Genomic DNA, 20,233 nt, shown 5'->3' with positions numbered 1-20,233 from the left:
TACCCCTCCGTTATCCAACACTTTACCTACTGTTGCAGTCCCTGGAGTGAGAATAGTGATTTGTACCCCTCCGCTATCCAACACTTTCCCTACTGTTGTAATCACTGGAGTGGGAATAGTATTTTTTTACCCTTCCGCTATCCAACACTTTCTGTACTGTTGCACTTACTGGAGTAGGAATAGTAAATGTTACCCCTCCGCTATCCAACACTTCACCTACTGTTGCACTCACTGAAGTGGAAAATTGATTTTGAAAGACTTTTAAATAGTTTAATGTTTTAATTTATAATATAATGTTTTTTCATTTTATTTTATGTTACTGGTGTATGTATATAAATATATATATATATTTATTTGTAAATTTTCTTATATACAACTATAAAATAAATTAAAATTAATAGTTTATTGTTTTAAAGTAAATATATATATATATATATTACATTTTATATATGTATGTTTAATTTAAAAAAATGTAAATTTATTTGTTAAAATGTATATTAAATCTCATTATTTTGTTTATAGTTAATCATATTAATTAATATATTTAATATTACTTGTTAACCATATATTAAAGTCGATATTATGTACAACTATATTTTTTACATCGATATTTTTGTACTTACCATTATAAATATAGGATGTTGATATTTTTGGACATCGATATTTATAACTCGATATTAGTGTATGGGGATATTTTGGGGGTCGATATACTATCAATGAACCCTCTGCTTCCTCATTTGCAAATTTCTCTTTTCAAATATTGTCTCCAATCAAGCATTACTCATCTACAGTGTCAAGATAGCACTTGTTGAAGTTTCTAAGAAGTTTATTCCATAAGCACAGCTCCACCAACAGTCATCAGCCTAGCACAGCTCCCACCTTCCAGCCGCCCCCACTAGAACTATCCCATCAAAAGACTGCCAACGTTCCATGCATGCGCTGCTTACTCACAGTAAGAACCAACAATAGTTTAACATCACGTCATAAGCTCACAATACAAAGCTTTGTTATCTGTACTGATATTTGCAAGGTTATCACAGAATGTAGGTACCTTGTCATGTGTAGTAATATGTGAAATACAGAGGGTGCTGAAGGCTGGAGCTTCTTCTAGGGCAAAGGATACGGAGACAGTTTATATAACTAGAGCATGCATGTTATGGCTGGTATACATATAACGGCTGGGCAGGGGTTAGGAGTTCAGGATGTCAAACTTCCTTACACAACACAACATGGCTCAATCTAGATAGCAAACATCAGAAAGTAGAGGAGAGATGCAGGGTGGGACTGGGAGAAAAAAAAATATGTCCATGGACCGAAATAAAATTGGCCCCCATTATTGAACCGGATAACTAAAAAAGTGGTGCACTTTTGCTAATGAGGCCAATTTAGAACTTTTAAAGACACACTGTATGGGTATTTTGAAAGATATGTAAGACCACCATGCATTTTTGTTTGCTGCAGGCAATATTTGTGGTAATATCAGGGAAATCAACAGTAAAAGCGGCCACATTGCCATAAAACAAGAACCTGGCCTACACACTGATCTATCAGATCAGCCTATCGGGCACTGCTTGATTGCCCTTTAGGCCAATCTGACCCTAGAGGGTATTACACATGTATAGATTACAAACATCTTTTTCTATATCCTCTTGATAAAGGTTAAACCTGACATAACAATGAGGAGGAAACAAGCTGAGAAGATTAAATCCGCTTTCTTCAGTTCAAAGGAATTGGATGTAATTTCTTTACTAAAGCACACAGAATTATTTCAAATTTGTTTTGAATTCCTTCATATGAACTTAATTATCTCTGGGCACTCTCAAATACAAATGTAGCTCGCTCTATTGTGTGTCGGACCAATGTCCCCAATCTATATATTTTGATGAAACTGAGTCAGAAAATGCCCTTCCTTTCACCAATCATGCTTACCAAGTATCTCATATTAGTTTACATTTCTAGAACTGTGTAGCTGGTGCAACAGCTAAAGATGTTGAATGTTGACTGCATAAACCTGTGTAGAACAAACAGTTGCAAGTTGGGTTCCTAGATTCTTCCTCTCTCGCTCTTTGGTTGTATGTAAAATCAGTACTATTGAGTTTGAGGAAGATGGGTGATATCTTAGGGCCCCATTACGACCACCGTAACGAGAAACGGGACCGCCAGGCCAATTAGGATGTGCCCGCCACACTGGCGAGCGCATCCTCGACTTTAACATTGCGGCGGATGCTGCTTACAGCACCGCCCCCCGCAATGTTAAAGGCCATGTTGTGCATTGCCATGCACAACGTGACAGGCACTGCCCGGTGCCTGCCACCTTGTGCATAGCAATGAAGGGGGGTACCATAGGTACCCCCCAGTGCAGCCACCCACCACCCCAACCCCCGCCAGGGTTCTGCAATGGGCCCCCAAAGTGATTTCCCGCATGCTTTTTCATGGCGGAGTCACCGCAGGCATCTTAATATGGATGGCGGTGCCTACAAGGCACCGCCACCATATTATGGCCTTTTTCTGCCAGGCCGGCAATCGTAATGATTGCCAACTGACGTAAAAGCAGCAGACGGTCTTTCCGTCCACCGCGGTGCCCCTCGCCATACTGATATGGCAGGATTAAAACAGGAACAGATGGCGGGCGGATCGATCCGCCCGCCATACTAATATGCCCCCAAATCCACTTAGAGGCAATTTCAGTTAGTAGACTGCTATAGAAAGGGATAATTATAAGTAAAGCCAAACTCATATAACTATCTTAATATTTCAGCTCTCTACCTACACTACAGAAATCGGTGACTAAACTGACATTTTTTCCAGTAAATATATCACAGTTTCTTAAGCACACACTCAGTGTTTTTGGGTGAAACACATACACATTTCACAACCTGTGCGCAGCTTAAGAGAAGGAAACGCCTGCACAGACTCCACCCAGGTTAGTGCTCTTAGATGACTGTACCTGGGCATGTGATGGCTATGCCTGAGCATAAGGAGATTGTGTTTCAGGCATTTTTGGCTGTGCTTGGGAGTACGATGATTGTATCTAGGTATGTGATGACTATACAGTTGGTCTGTGATGGTTCTGCCCTTAGCTTAGGATTTCTTTGCCTTAAGCATATTATGTCTGCACTGCTCACTTACCACAGCTTGGTGGTAATTCAAATAGAATGTTGTCTACTTTACTATTGTTTCTATTATTTTGTTAGTCAAGCTTTTATTGTAGGTCTGTAAAGATGTCAATTCCTGAAATTTCACCAGTATCAAAGGCCATGCAACATAAAATTCTGAATGTCATTAAAGTCGGACCCCATGTGCAGTCACTGCCTGGTATTTCACGAGACGAAGGGTTAAAGAATGTCTGATATCACTGCTACTACTCCTGGCACTTTAATGAATTGACATCTATCCAGGTCACGAGCGCTTCTTTTGGAATTGTTATTTTATGTGTATTTGTAAAGCACAGCTAATTACCTGTGAGGGTATCCAGGCGCTGAGTAGGGCAGGCCTGAGGGTGGAGGAGGAGATCATGCCTGTTTTGTCTGGAAGAGACATGTCTTGAGGTTCTGAGGTGTTTCCGGAGGTCATTACAGGTCTTTGCTATGAGGTATGAGATGAAGCGTCCTCTGCATCTGGTCTTCTTGTTTCGAGGGAGCTGTGCTCTTGCCTGGGATGTAGATCAAACCAAACGTGTCTGGTGAGTTGGTAGAAATTGAGGCGGTGGTTGAGGAAAGTTGGACTGGTGTTGTGGAGAGCTTTGTAGACTTGAGTAGCTTGAATTTACATCTCTCCTGTACTGGGAACCAGCGGAGATTGTTGAGTTGTGGAGATTAGATTAAAACCAGGGAAGGTGGATGCAAAAAATCCTTCTTGCTCCATTGAAGTTGATGCAATTTCAAACCTGACACACTGCTCTTGTCTGCAGTGTTTTCTGAAGGGAAGAGTAGTGAAAAAGATGTTCTGAGGATCATGCAAGTGAATTACTTTGTTTGCCAACTACAAATCCTATGGAGCGCTGTGCAAGCCTGGGGCTACATAACTTCAGGATGCACTATGCACTCAAGGTGAATGTTGAGCTGTGTAGTACAGGGAAAATGGCCTCCACTGCACGATTGTACATCAACTGCCACCAGTAATTAATTGTGCCATGGTTTCGTCGTGTCAGTGTTAGTCGTCAATGGGAAAATGAGTAACTCTTTGTGCGGAGCCCTACATTCCAAATCACTCTAGAATGGTTTTTAGTATCAATATAAAAATAATTTAGAGCACCTGTAATGGGCTAGAGACATGAATCTTGTGCCAAGGAAGACACACCTTGGCAGGTAGATGATGAGATGAGGAGCACAGTGGTGCATGGCGATTGAGACAGAGACGTTCAACTCCACAACATTCATGCACATACTGACAAACACTTAAAATACAGGGGCACACATACCGACAAACATGCAGTCATCCATGCACACAAACTGTTGTACATGTCCCCGTCCACACAGGCCTGGACATATACGTTTACACATACAGAGAATGCAGCTATCACTGCATATACTGCTCCACAAATCACAAATGCAAAAGGCAGCTGCAGCTCACAAGCAAGCTTGCACAGAAGGTAATGCATGTACAGACTGAGGTAAGAACATATTGATGGATAAATATGACATCTATATTTAATCTATAGTCCCCACTGAGAAAATAAAAATTGTGGTACAGAAAAGAGTGGATATTTAATGCCCATTCAATCGTGGCAGTTCCATGGATGACAGGTGGTGGAATTTTTCACTGTCAATTACTAACTAGTGCTCAATGTGTAAAGAAACAAAATCCCCTCTGTGAAATGCATCCACACACATGAGCGTGACAAAGCAGACGGACCTTTTCAATTCTTTCCCTATGCTGAGGTGTTAAACGTTTTGTTTATATTTTACGATGACAGTGGGTGTGTTGCAATAACTTGTCATGGGAAATGAGGGATTAGTGTGACTGGTTAGGCCCTACTGTGCACGTATACTGAAAAAGTAAACAGATTGTTATTCCAAAAGTGTTTTTTGTGAATGCTTAAGTTTGGCATTCTTTCTAGAAGTGCTATCGGTGGAAACATTCCATACGATATTGTTAATGAAGCAAAACTCAATTCTTGAAGCAGCTTCCAATCACAAAGCCAGCAATTCCACTTGAAACACCTGAGGCCCCAGTCTTTATTTAACTAAATGGATGGAATGTCTGTACTAAATGGATATGAATGTTGTGAGCAATATTTATGATGCCATGCTTAATAATCAGAGTAAGTTCCCTGTGGTTACTTTTGAACCCGGATAAATGAGAAGAGGGGGTGCAAACACACCATGAATGTTTCTGTAGTAACTCTTTACACCGGTCTTCAACCACAATGGCAGACATATTAGTATGCATTTGTGATGATTTCCGCACCTTATGGTAGATGAAAGGCACTTAACTTATCACATTTCAGTTCACTATATTGCCTGACACGTACTGAGGAAGTGAACATATACAAGACAACAGTGGTTCCTGTGGAATAGTATGGTTGTATATAAATGCAAACGTCATTGTACTTCAGCAAGCAGACAGATGCGGTCTTGCTGTCTGCACGTAGCTTGTCACGTGCCGTTTGAAACTCCATCCCTATTTAGGAATCTTCATCCAGCCCCCATACGTGGCGGTTTCTCCGCATTTCTAGATCGTTTAGTCGACTACAAGCCACTATTAGAGTTCCCCCACCTGTTCCGGCCTATTTGCCATTGTGCTGCTCTATTCTCTGATTGTCTGCTCACACCCTCAACAAGGAACCCGGCTGGGTTCTCTGTGAGTACCTTCCTTTCACTTTAAACACGGGTTGCACACTCCCTATAAACAGCAGAGCATTCAAACGTCCAGATGTCCCTATTATCATAGGTCCTGACGAGACCCTACAACCTCAATAGGGTCGAAACGCCGTCGACAGTAAAGATGAAAGTGAAACAATGTTTCAGTGCTTATGATTGTATATAGTGACTGAATATTCATGTGTAAATTTTGAAATGGTTGCTTTCTGTACTAAGTTTCTACTGAAACCTTGTAAATATTGTCACATTATGTTACGCACTCCTTAGGTTCATGTTTCACTTGGGACACTTTTTTTGCACAATTGTTTATTTTCAATTTATTAATTGAGTAATACAGATATGTGCTAACTAAACCATTGGTGTGTGTGTTTCTTCCTTTCTGACATCAATTATAACCCTTATATCGCTATCAAGCATTGTTGCATTTATACACAACCATACTATTCCACAGGAACCACTGTTGTCTTGTATAGTTCAATTACCCTGGTTCCGTAGTGAGTAGGGTTCCCTTGTCCTCCTTTTCGAGGAAGTGAACATACGCTTTGCTGTCACTTGTGACTTATATGATGATGCCCTTTGGGAATTATTTAGAAATCAAGTAAAAGAAATCCATGCCTGGCATATGCCTGACTAGTGATGGCTGTAGTGCTCTGGCATTTAAAGTTTGAGAAAATTATGTGTATGACAGAAAAAAATCAGATGCAAACTTCAAACATTTACAAATGCAAAATGAGCAATTTAGTTTTGATTTCAAGCCTGATCTTTGAACCTTGTCATTTGTAGATCAAGTGTAAAGTTACTTTGCATTTCAGTTTTGGGAAGCACGGCATTACAGAAGCTATCTTTCCATACCTGGGTCCTATTTTACAGATTCTTTCCCCGCTTAAGTTAGATTCATACATGACAGAAGTAGAAGTTCCTATGAAACTTGAACATTTATTTACCTAAAGATCACAGATTTCCCTATCGATTTTTCACAGTTCCAGAATTCCGTTTTTGAAGGGCTTGAAAAAATGTATGTACATTAAATGTGTCTACATGCTTGCACATAAGTTTCGAAATTCACAGGTCGGGAGCCCGTGGCTTGGAACTTTCTCGAACAGTATTACAGTTGTAAACATGTGCAATGTCATGTCGCACGTTTCTTCATCTTGAGAGTAAGAATCAGTTTTTGTTTCGGGCCTCGAATTTTTATGGGCCATATAATACATCACTTTATTTTGGTGCTTTTTTGTTGGCATAAGTCAAAGTAGCAGCGCACATTAAGTCCTTGGTGGCGAGGGAAAATTGTGTTAAATTGATTGCCTCTTGCAGCCTTTTGAGTGCTGAAAAGAGGAAACTGATGTCATGTTTCAATGTTTTCCAATCCTCACCTACATTCTTCTCGTTGTTATTCAGGTGGAGAACGAAGCAGAATCTGGACTATAGCCTCCTGATGCTTTACGCCCAGCCCAAGGGTGTTTTCTATGTGCAGGTGAGTTCTTGAAAGTCCTATGAAAACCACTCTCCTTGTTAAGGAGCCGCCAAGCCTTACAGGAGCTGGTTAGAAATACTAAATCAAATTATTAAAAAAACTAGGAGTCGAACAACGTAACTCCATGGTGTGTTTAGGATGGTATTTTTTTTATATTTGATGGTAATTTTTTGACATTATATTTTTCCTTGCTCTTATTGGGACGGTCTCAGTACTATTAAAATGTTTAACACTTTAAATGCTACCACTATGCTACCAAGTTCAGCCCAGAAGGACCCAAAGTCATTTAACATCCTGTCGTTTCTCAATTTCTTCTTATCACGCAATGAAAATGTGTCACTTTATGCTGCTCTCCCTGTTTCTCACTGAATATTTACTGACCGTCACAGTCTCTACTTTGCACCCCGCACTCCCTTGATTGAGCGTTGCAAATTTGCAGGTCAGTTTTTGAATATTTTAAAGCCTGTTAGGCTTGCTTATATGAATGCCAGAGGTTGGAAGAGTCTCTTATGGTAGCACCTTAATCTTGAGTTGTAAAACCGTTGTCAAGAGAACTTAGGGGTCAACTTCTATTTTTTATATTTTATATAAAGCTTTATATGAAAATACTTCTTATATGCTTATGTAAAGCTTAAATGAAGATTGCAGAGAGGGTTTCCTAGCTTTAGTAATGTATAGCATTGACACATCCACTCTGGTGCGATCAGTTCCTTGGAGTGCATTGACAATCGCAACAATATCCTAAGCGATGGCGGTGCCTGACAGCGATAGACCCTTTAAGGTCACCATCAGGAGAAAAGTTGTGTCTGATGTGGATTGGGCTGGCTCCAGTAACGACACCAGATTTGGAAATCACTGTTACAGGCCCACTTACTAATTTCAGGCCCATGCCTCTGAAGACATAGAGGGCCTGACGTATCCAGAGAGTTTACCCATTCTCTGTCTATGGTGGAAATGTGCGGATGGGTAATTTCTATGGTCCTCAGTAGTTTACATTCAGTTCTTCCATGCAGAGAGCACGCTTGCGCAAACTGTGGCACTTCATAGCACCTCTGGAAGCCCACCAAGGCCATTGCAGCTCTCATAGTTTAGGACCACAATGCTATTGATTCTGAAATGATTAAGTATGTGCATCTGCGACTGATCGGAACCTGTAGCCAAGACCCCCGCAAACAGAGCTTACTGTGGAAATTTAGCGTGCAAACTGAACATTATCTGCGCCATCTTGCCTCTCCCCAGCGCCACGCACAGCGAATGCACGGCCGCCATTTTAGGCACCCCACTCTCTCCCCGCTCATTGTCAATCGCCAGCACGTTCCCCTTGGCGCTGCGAGCATCCCCCGCGCACTGGCCACCCCCGCTCTCTCATACAGGCCATAAACCCTCTCCTTCTGCGCGACCCTGCTACGGAACCACATCCGACCGACATCCCATACATGGTCATGCCTCTCCTTTGATAACCCCCTTCCTCTGCGCCCCATTGTCTGAACTGGTCCCAGGCCATCACCTAGCCCTGCGGATGCAGTTTATTGCCCCTACTGTAAGGGAAACACCCCACATCAAAGGGATTACAGTAGATCAAAGCCCCTACTCCCTGAGACCCGACCGGTCACACACACCCCCCAGGAATTGGCGGAATACCCTGCTGCGCAATAGCCATCTCCTACTGTGGGTGGGGTGGGAACTTCTACTGTATCTATGTGTGGGATCGGATCTGAACCGGGGCTTCAGGGGATATTCCCCCATACATCAAGGGAATCTCAAGAATGTACTATGTGTAATAAAGCAATAAACCTGTGTATAAGAGACCAGGTCTCAGAGATGCAGTTAGAGCACCTCGTGACGATACCTTGCTGTCTGATCTGATGTGTTCTGCTCCGACGGAATAAAACTTTGTTTCCTGCCTTCCAGTCTCCGGCGCCTGCCTCTTTTATTGGTAAATTATCGAGTGGTATGAGAGGCGATTACCGCCGGGCAAATACTTGAAAGGTTATCGACTGAAACTGCCGCTACCATTTAACAATTGGCGTCCCAAACGTGGGGCCCATCAGCGACACGTGGATCCAGTGGGAGAGGTCCCGACGACAGAGTGAACGACTGCAACGATCGGGAGAGCTCCTGCCCAATAGACCCTCGTCTGGCAGCCGATCATCCGAACTTCACTGGTTCCGAGCAGACCTCTCTCGAGTGATCTACGGTCCTGACTGGGAACCATCAGGAGTGCCGCGGCAAATACGGAGAGTAGAGGACGATCGGGCGCTGGAGGCGGAAGACGAGAAACTGTCCACGCGGTCCGGGTAAGGTCGTGATACACGACAAAATGCGAAATAATTGATTGATTGTTTAAAGCTTTGGAAATACTAGTATTGCTCATTGATTGTTCTTTTTGAGATATTCGCTGTCTACAAACGGGGAGGAGTAGAAATACTCTCTCTCTCTCCCTTTGCAGATAGTGAAGGGTAGGTAACGCAGACTTTTGTCCCCGTTGAAACCCGTCGTGCCTATCTTTATCTCCCCATTGATTGATTGTCCGAACATTGATTGTTTTGGAGAATAGTGCTTTTTGAGATATTCTCTGTTTGCAAATAACGTAGAATAGGAATATTCTGTCTAGTCTTTGCAAATAGTGAAGGGTAGGTAATGCTGACTTTTGTCCCCGTTGAAACCCGTCATGCCTATCTTTATCTCCCATTGATTGATTGATTGATTGATTGTCCGAACACTAGTTGTTCGATATTGGTTCTTTGGAGGTATTCTCTGCTTACAAATAACGAAGAATAGAGATATTCTGTCTAGTCTTTGCAAGCAGTGAAAAGATAGGTAGTGCTGACTTTTGTCCCCGTTGAAACCCGTCATGCCTATCTTCTCCCCACTGATTGGTAGTTGGTTCTGCCCGGACCGCTTATTAGAGGTGAACCATCCGGCTTCACTGGAAGGCACCCCTAATAAGGACATGTTCACTAAATATGGACTAGTCGCCGTAGCTTATAGCAAGCTATGGCATAAATATACAAGGAAGGACCCCGAGAGTCAGTGGCCACTGATGGGATCCTTTGACGACCATAAGATAGAAGCGCTAGAAATAGCTCTGCGTAGCAATAAGACGACGCCTACTATGCTTGACAGTATCGGCATGTGGCGCAAAGAAGCAACGCAACGGAACAAGAGGGAAGAAGTAAAAGCAGAAAAGGAATTACGAAAGGCAGCTCACCTTGCCGCTAGAAAGTTAGAAGAAGACATAAAGGAGAGAAGGGAAACTAAACTAAGACAGGAGCCCGAAACCTCAGGCCAGTACGCTGTTAGGACCCCTTCTTTGCTCTACCCTGAGTTGTCCTCCAAGCAGCGAACGAATGACGAATTACTGTTAGGTCCCCCGATCATTTACATGCCCCCTCCGTATGCACCCTCCCAATCAGTAGTGCAACACCCACAACCCCCGAACACGAGCGAAAGCAGTACAGGGGCCTCGGCCCTCACGGCCTCCGCGCCGGCTGAGCCTCTTGTGCCGAACCCAACGTCGAGTACAACGCTAGATGACCATGAGATAGGAAAGAAAGAGTCCACCAGAATGAATCGACTAACTAAGGATGAACGAGCAGGAATTGATAAGATAGTAGGGACGCTGGTGGAGCGAAAAGAAAGTGAGGAGTATATAACAGACGTGTATAACTCGTATGCCGACAGCCGCAGACGACACTTCGTCGTACGGCTCTGTTATCACGCCCTGAATGCATATGAGGATAGGTACCACGATAAAGGTCCCGAAGGCTTAGCGGCCCTATATAGGAAGGTAGACATTGGGGAAGAAAGAGAGGGCGATGTAACGAACCTCTTCACTCGTACACTCGAGGTCTACCGACACCTTAAAGAACATGGACAGACCACCAAAACAGAAACCCCCATAGCAACTAAACCCCAGGGAGGAAGGGCTGATGCCATGATGCCCATCAAAGAAGCTGCCCCCTACTGGGTCCCCCCACGGGGTCAGGGAACGCACGACGACATCAACCACCAAGATGCGAAGGGAAGGGTTGTATATAACTGGGTCTATCAGCCGTGGGACCGGCAAGATATTTTGACTTTTAGAAAGACTCTACCCGACTTAAGAAAGAACCCGACTGCCTTCTACACGGAATTGGGTACCGCCTTAGGCTCAACGATAATGACGTTAGCAGATATCGACTTGTTCTTTGGGCTATGCCTGCCGGCTGATGTGTGGAAACAAATCCGGAAAGTTGACCACGCTGAGCCGTTCGGATATACCTGGGTACAACTTGATACCATAGATAAACAGCGAGAACCAGGACAGAAACCCCCGAAAGCCATCTTAGAGCTCCCAGACAAGATTGTACAAAAGCTGAAGACTCTAATCCCAGAAAGAAAGGTAGACTGGTCGATAGTGACGGCTTGCCGCCAGAAACCCCAGGAAGATGTGTCTGAATACTTCTCCCGATTCGAGACTGTGTTTTCCGATTACAGTGGCCAAGACATGACCACCGCAACCGGACACCACCTCTTTGTCCAGAATTATGTAAAGGGTCTGTCACAAGAAGTTTCCCAGAAGCTACAGACCAGCGAGAGTAGTTGGGCAGCCTCCAAACCCGCAGCAATTCTCCAGATGGCCCAATACTACGAAAACCAGAAGAACGAGAACGATAGAGCGTCAGAGAAGAAGAAAAAGGAATTAAAGGAGAGGGTGATGATAGCACAGTTGCAAGGGGTGACCATAGGAAGGGAACCCCCAAAAGAGAATTACCAACCAACCGCCCCTAGAAAGCTACCCCTTAGAGACCATACACCTGCACCCTACAACGGACGGAGAGACTTAGATGGGAATCAATGTGCGTTCTGTAGAGGGTTCGGACACTGGAAATCCCAGTGCCCGGTCCTTCTGGAAATGAACAAAAATAGGAACCCCAGAGACACAGCATATGACCCCAGAAATAGAGGACAGGGACGAGGGCACACGAACGACGCCATCAACGACAGGCCAGGCAGACCAAACACCTTTGATCGCCCCCGACAAAACCAGTGTCAGCAGTCCGACTATGAAAGCACTCATGACTTCGCATAGGACCGCCAGGGGCAAGGGAGGGATCCAGTCGAACTCCGTGTTGACCAGCAAGGTCCTTACGTCACCGCTAAGGTCTTGGGCACAAAATCTCCATTCCTGGTAGATACTGGGGCGACACGTAGTGCGTTATCTAAACGACTGATTCCTAGGGCACCCTTGTCTGGCTCACACGTAACCTCAATAGGCTTTGACGGAACGCCCTCCACTAACCCCTTATCAGCACCAATCCCCTTTGACTTAGAAGATAACACCACCGACACGACCTTTCTGCTCTCCTCCAACACCCCCGATGCTATTATGGGACTTGATTTGCTAAAACATTTTCGAGCTACCATCAGATGCTCCCCAGACGGAGTTCGAGTCATCCTACACGATAACCCAGATCTGTCCAGACCCTGTCACACACGGCGTATGCTCTCTATAACCGATGCTGATATGTCCCTACTCGACACATTACCTTCACATCTATGGGCTAAAACCGACTCAGACGTAGGGCGCATGGTGATCGACCCGGTACACATAACCGTCCGACCGGATGCAGTGCTCCCAAAGCTTCCACAGTATCGGATATCGCCCGAAGGCGAGAAGGCATTGGTGGAAATCATCGAGTCCCTAGTCGAGGCAGGAGTGGTAGAAGAAGTAGTCAGTAATGTTTGCAACAGCCCTATCCTACCCATTGTAAAAAAGCAAGGCGAGGGGGATGAGAAAGCCTACCGTTTCATTGTTGACTTGCGAGAGGTTAACAAAGTAGTCGTACCCCAGTACCCCGTGGTCTCAGACATCACCACCATCCTCACCCTGATTCCATCCACTGCCACCATCTTTACCGTTATTGATCTCAAGAACGCATTCTTTTCCATCCCCATCCACCCAGACAGCCGCTACCTGTTCGGCTTCACTTTAAAAGCCCGTTCGTACAGATTCTGCAGGGCACCCCAAGGCTACACAGAGAGTCCTAGTATTTATAGCCAAGCCCTCAAGAGGCAACTAGATGCAGTCCAACTACCCGATGGAGTGGCGTTGATACAGTACGTCGATGACATTCTTTTGGCGGCCGACACCACTCCACTTGCCGTCACAGCCACCATTCACCTCCTCCGCTTCCTTGCGGAGAACGGTCACAAGGTCTCCAGAAAGAAATTGCAATTCTGCCAGCCCCAAGTAACGTATCTAGGCCACCTACTATCCAAAGACGGGAGGAAACTTACCCCTGACCGAATTCAAACCATCCTAGAAACCCCTGTTCCCAAAACTCAGAAGCAAGTGCGGTCCCTAGTGGGCCTCACCTCCTTTTGTCGTCAGTGGTTGCCAAATTTCAGTCTTATCGTAAAACCTCTGCTTTCCCTGCTGGCTAAAGATACCCCCTTCCCCCTCCCCTGGACACCCGAATGTCAATCCTCCTTCAAAGAATTACGAGACGCCCTCTGCTCGGCCCCAGTCCTAGGAACCCCAGACTACACTAAACCTTTCTCCCTCTACACCCACGAAAGGGAGGGATGTGCGTTGTCTGTCCTAACCCAGTCCATAGGCCCTAAGCAACGCCCTTGTGCCTACTTCTCTGCCACTCTTGACCCCGTAGCCAGAGCTTTGCCCGCCTGCCTTCGAGCAGTAGCCGCCGCTGCTGTCTCTATCCGGCAAAGTGAGGGGATCGTGCTCTCGAACCCCCTCACAGTATTGGTACCCCATGCTGTTGATACCCTCCTGAACCAAACCAAGACTCAACACCTGACTAGCGCACAACTGACTGGTTATGAACTGACTCTGCTTGCACCCCACATCACATTAAAACGATGCACCACTCTGAATCCAGCCACACTACTGCCTCTCCCTGACGCTGACCCCAATGCATCCCCTATACATGATTGCGTGACCCTCACCGACGAACAAACCATGAGTAGGGTTGACCTCCGGGATACTGCCTTCCCGGACCCTGACGGAGAACTGTGGGTGGATGGCTCATGCATCAAGCTCCCCGATGGTACCACCTCAGCTGCCTATGCAGTCACCACAGCTCGAACAGTTGTTGAGACAGCCCGCATCACACAGCGATCCGCGCAAGCGGCGGAACTAATTGCCCTCACACGAGCCTGCATCCTGGCAGCAGGGACAACCGCAAACATTTACACAGACAGTCAGTACGCCTTTGGGGTAGTTCACCACTTTGGGCTCTTATGGAAAGAGAGGGGATTCTTGACTTCTCATGGCACACCCATCCTGCATGGAGATCTAGTCTCTGCCCTGACCGAAGCAGTCCTCCTCCCCACACGGTTAGCTGTGATCAAATGCCAGGCACACAAGAAGGTTGACAGATGTCAGGCTTCCTGCAACCAGTATCGGGCGCAGGAATCGGCACCTAGGGGGCCAGACGATGGACAGGGACACCCACAGAAACTTGCACCACAGCAATGATTAATAGATTAGTAACGCACACACTAACATCAGAGTTAAAAGACACCAATCATGCAGCAACCGATAAAAACATGTCCGCAACTACTCGGTGGTTGGGAGAGAGGATGAAGTATGTAAATGTCTTCCCTGCCAACTCTCTAAGACTTTTGTTTCTTGTACCCATTTAAAGATAACGTGCTGCCATCGGAAGGGAGGGGTCGGACGTGACGCACAGCCTGGCCGCAGACCTTGGAACATCTATGACATCGACCAAGGGGGAGGCTACGAAGCAAAAAGGGCGTGGGACGAGACACCATTTTCAGGATGATAAGCGCGAGGGGCTACATCGAGGCCCCCTGCTCACCGACCAGCGTGCCTGAAGTCTCAACCCGTCGGGCCCGATTGATGGGCCCAGTGCTGGAAGATTCTGCTCCCCTTGGTCCACATTTTTGATCTGATCCCACTCCACCCCCTCTTCCCTCGGCGTCCCGAAGCACGTCACACCCTTCTCTTTCTCACCATCTTTTATATGGATTATGAATCTGACCCACCCACAGAAGAACAAAAGGCAGGTACCCTGTCTCAAAGTACCTATGGTGAACTGTGTTAAGGAACAGGGCTGTGATCGGAGAACAATGAATGATCACACCCTGCAACGTGAGAAATTGGATTTGAGCTGGACCTTAGCTCCACCGCCGGTGCTCAACAGTGCCAACGAAAGAAGAACAACAATGAGAGCTTACCAGTGATAGCTCTTTATAAAAAGGACACTGGAAAGAAGAACCCATGTCAAAGTCGAAAATCCTCTCCCAACCACCTTTTTATACTAACTATCTTCTTATCAAGTTTTTATGGTGTTGCATCAATCACTTCCGACTGTACACTGAGAAGTTAAGGAAATGTAACTTTGTATAGTAACATCCATACAACACCAGCCATGTACACGACTACACTGTAACTCTGTATGTACTACCTCCTCGCCTACTTTATCACCTGTAAATAACTATAAGCAAATGTGTCAGATTACTCCTGCATGCCCTAAAAACTCTGTATCTTTAAGGAATGTACGAAAGACATTAACGATATTATAGCTGAAGGTTAACGAAGAATAAATGACGGCCAGGCAAGCTGGCGAGATATGTTAAAAGGGAGGACTGTGGAAATTTAGCGTGCAAACTGAACATTATCTGCGCCATCTTGCCTCTCCCCAGCGCCACGCACAGCGAATGCACGGCTGCCATTTTAGGCACCCCACTCTCTCCCCGCTCATTGTCAATCGCCAGCACGTTCCCCTTGGCGCTGCGAGCATCCCCCGCGCGCTGGCCACCCCCGCTCTCTCATACAGGCCATAAACCCTCTCCTTCTGCGCGACCCTGCTACGGAACCACATCCGACCGACATCCCATACATGGTCATGCCTCTCCTTTGATAACCCCCTTCCTCTGCGCCCCATTGTCTGAACTGGTCCCAGGCCATCACCTAGCCCTGCGGATGCAGTTTATTGCCCCTACTGTAAGGGAAACACCCCACATCAAAGGGATTACAGTAGATCAAAGCCCCTACTCCCTGAGACCCGACCGGTCACACACACCCCCCAGGAATTGGCGGAATACCCTGCTGCGCAATAGCCATCTCCTACTGTGGGTGGGGTGGGAACTTCTACTGTATCTATGTGTGGGATCGGATCTGAACCGGGGCTTCAGGGGATATTCCCCCATACATCAAGGGAATCTCAAGAATGTACTATGTGTAATAAAGCAATAAACCTGTGTATAAGAGACCAGGTCTCAGAGATGCAGTTAGAGCACCTCGTGACGATACCTTGCTGTCTGATCTGATGTGTTCTGCTCCGACGGAATAAAACTTTGTTTCCTGCCTTCCAGTCTCCGGCGCCTGCCTCTTTTATTGGTAAATTATCGAGTGGTATGAGAGGCGATTACCGCCGGGCAAATACTTGAAAGGTTATCGACTGAAACTGCCGCTACCATTTAACATTACCCTCGTAGTACAGAAGGCAAGTGTTTCCTCTTTGTTACCCTTTCAAAGAGGAGGCAAGTGTAGCATATGCATAGATCACTAGAGTGTTATTAAGGCTCCGGTCCGTGTAAGAAATAGCAATGTCAAATCTGGTGTGTTACGTTCTCTGTCATTCATTTCTGTTCAGAGCAGTCAAATGTTGTCTTGTAATAGAAAGGTACCACCTTGATGCAAAGTAGTGGTACAATAACTGCGTCAGTGTAGTTATCCACCCAGAGACAAGGGGTATGACATTGCACAAGGAGTGAGGTAGATGCCAATGTCAGAATTAATGTACTTCTGGCCAGCACTCTGTAAATGTGTCAGACTATCGGACACAGTGACTTTATATCTCGGATTGAATAATGTGCCGTGTTATAGGCATTTGGTTGAGTTTGCAAGGAACAGGGTCAGAAAACGAGGGGCGGCAATCCACAGGACTTAGGGGGTCAATACGATGGCGGGCGGACTCGAATCCGGCTGCCACCGTAGCGGTGCCTGGGACCACCCGCCTCTAACGCGGCGGTCCTGCACGTCAGAATACAATGCAACTGCCCCTGTGGCGGTCGCATCGTGCATGGTTAACATTGTGGTGGGTGCTGCTGGCTGCAGCACCCACTGCAATGCTAAACATGCATGTTGTGCTTTTCATTTTCACTGCACTGCGTGGCAGGCACCGCGTGGTTTCCGCCACTTAGTGCAGTGAAATGTAGGGGGGTACCATGGGTACCCCACAGTGCACTCCCCCCCAACAGTGCATTCTCCTCCAGCCTTTCAATGGCTGTTTACCCGCCACGGAAAGACTGGATGTGGCCAGCATCGCAATCTGGCGGTCGGTGTCTGCTAGGCACAGACCCCATTTTACGCTATCTGGACGGTCTGTCAGGCAATTGGAACGAATGCATGTGGCGGATCCGTGGCGGGCGGTCTTTGCGCCGCCACGGTCCGATTCCCTCCGCCTTCCTAATTTGGCAGGCGGAGAATGGCGGAGGGCCTGCCACCGCACAGCGGGCAGTGGCGGACCCTCTGCCATTGTAATCACCCCCTTAGTTTTGCCAATTCTGGATAGGGTCAGGGAAAAACGTTTGCCTCCATAGTTTGTGTTTTAACAAAAGTTTGATTTTATTCTAATGGTCTCAACATACGGTGCCGTCCGGGGATAAATACTCTGCTCACTGGGCCTCACTAGACACTTCATTAATATGTTGGTTTTCTTATTAATATTGTTGAACCTACTCCCAAGCATTACCTGCTCCGTAGCTCCGACACCCAGCAGCAGGAGTGTGACAACAAAGTAATTTCATGACCTTTAAGAAGGATTTCATAAGATCAGCTGATCTTTTATTGGTTTTACCAAATGTTTTAACCAGAAGTAACAATCCAGACTCACCTCAAAACGTGTATTATGTCTCGGATCTAGAACAACCTGTTGGACATATTTCAGTCTTCCTCGCTCCCATCTGACACCTACTGTCAGCTACACAGACAGACATCAGCGTGCTGTAAAGCAAATGTACAAATATTCGTCCTTTCATGGGGTTTCTACAGTGCTGGTTTTTAGTTGGTGCGACTGGTGCCACCGCATTTCAAACTTCTCATGGAGTTAATGGCACCTGCTGAAGAGTTCCTCGTGTGCCAGCAATTTTTTAAAGATAATATGTCAAGATAATTTGGTGTTTATTGTACTTGGTGGAGGGATCTCGGCTTTGTATAGTCATAGTTTTAACTCATTATAAACGTAGCGCAGTGGCATAATGTTCCTCCTGCAAAGCTCAACATGAAAAATGCAGATCACAAAACTGTATTTTATCTAGATTGCTCAGTGGGTTAATGTTTTTTGTCACAGACGTCCTTTTCTTACTTTCAGTCCATGAGGTATGATTCTATTATAGCACAGTGAGCTATGAACCAGAATCAAACAGCAGCATGCAAACTGCTAGGCATGGGCTTAGAAGTTTTGTTTCCTCAATCTGTCATTATTCTAAGCTTGCTAAAAATACCTCATTGGGATAATAATACATTTTTGTTAGTAGACAATTACATCCACCTTATTATGTTTAAATCCTAAGTTTGTGTTTCTCCAGACCAAGCACTCATAACATATCATTTCTACCTGTATGGATTGCAAATGATTCCTACACCTCGTAGTCCTCATTGTCTTGGGTAATATTTCCAATACATTGATTTACACACATATACCCCGACATAATATGTGCACATGTGTGTAATGTACATCGCTTGGACATCCTACTTTGGGACGGGTAATGGTGTAAAAGAAGTTACATAAATGCGAGAGATGGGCTATTGAGAGATGAGGGGCACTTTAAGAGGATGGCAGTGGGGGGATATGTGGGGAAGGAGGTCATGGGGGGTACCAACAAAGATGTTCGCACCAGGCATCACCAGCTCTAAAGCCTGCCCTGTTTGTTTGGATTAGCTATGCGACACATGACATGACATGAGTTGAACTTTGCCTTTACACACCATTCCAAGACCCCACTCACTCATAGACGAGTAGGGCAGATACTTCTTTTGTTGCTCTTTTGCACATATTACAAACATGGCTGCCACAATTCAGTGGTTTAGCAAGGGTGGCACAGGCACTAATGCCAGTAAGGACAATCGTTTCCTCTAACTCCATTAGAGGAGTAAAACGCAAACATATCTGGTGTGCAGAGAGCCCCTCAGACCCAAAGGTTCTTGCACTACGGCACATGCTGCACTTTTGATAGCTACACTCACTACCCAACGAAGAGCTCATGTCTGTCCTGAGCAGCATAGGAGACGGTTTTACAGACGAGTATTTTCCACATCCTTAGCAGTCAGTTCCTTAAGCCTGGCATCTGCTCCTTTCTCCAATAAGCTGCCACTATTTGTTTGGCTGCCCATATATTCCTTTTGATGAAGTTATCTGCAGACCGTCTCAGTGCCCGGTTCGCCAAGAGGACAAGTAATGAGCTGTTTCCAGCTGCACGAGCAGGGCTGCCTTCTGTGCTTCTATGAGAGATCTTAAATCAGTAGTGGCTCCCTTCAGTCGGATTGATAGAATTATAAAGGCAGATTTATTTTCCTGAACCCCAGCGAAGCTTGTTCTATTTTGCCAATGCTCTGATTGCACGCCGCACCTCTATGGGTCTCGCGTAAGGATGTGGAAGATAGCTTTGCAGAGCATACATTTTAAAACTTGCATTGGCAAAGCCAATAGGTCTGGCAGCGTTTTAGAAGCTGCTGGATCCTCATCAATGTAAAAAGAAACACATTGACTAAATGCAAAAAGGTTTTTGGTCTCAAAAAAGCAGAAATTACCGTAGAACTCCCTAGCACTGAAGGGAAACACTTTGTGTGTGGGTGTGTTTCTTGTGTAAGGGCAGCATGCCATGAGTCACGGTGCCGTCAGCAAATTGCTGAAGTAGGCGGACACATTACTCTTTGATGTAGGATTGGGTGGAACAAAATGTG

General features: G+C 45.6%; 1 protein-coding gene across 1 annotated transcript in view; it reads left to right on the top strand.

Annotated features, from left to right (window-relative positions):
• MGAT4D (MGAT4 family member D) overlaps positions 1–20,233 on the top strand; it is a 666,451-nt gene that overhangs the window by 404,549 nt on the left and 241,669 nt on the right. The window contains exon 7 of the mRNA XM_085641583.1: positions 7,221–7,296. Within this exon, the coding sequence (XP_085497709.1) occupies positions 7,221–7,296 (76 nt within the window). The remainder of the gene's footprint in view (positions 1–7,220; positions 7,297–20,233) is intronic.

The sequence above is a fragment of the Triturus cristatus genome, chromosome 2_2 (assembly GCF_964204655.1).
Source record: "Triturus cristatus chromosome 2_2, aTriCri1.1, whole genome shotgun sequence".
In the NCBI taxonomy this organism is placed as follows: domain Eukaryota; kingdom Metazoa; phylum Chordata; class Amphibia; order Caudata; family Salamandridae; genus Triturus; species Triturus cristatus.
This window is presented reverse-complemented; position numbering and strand designations above follow the sequence as displayed.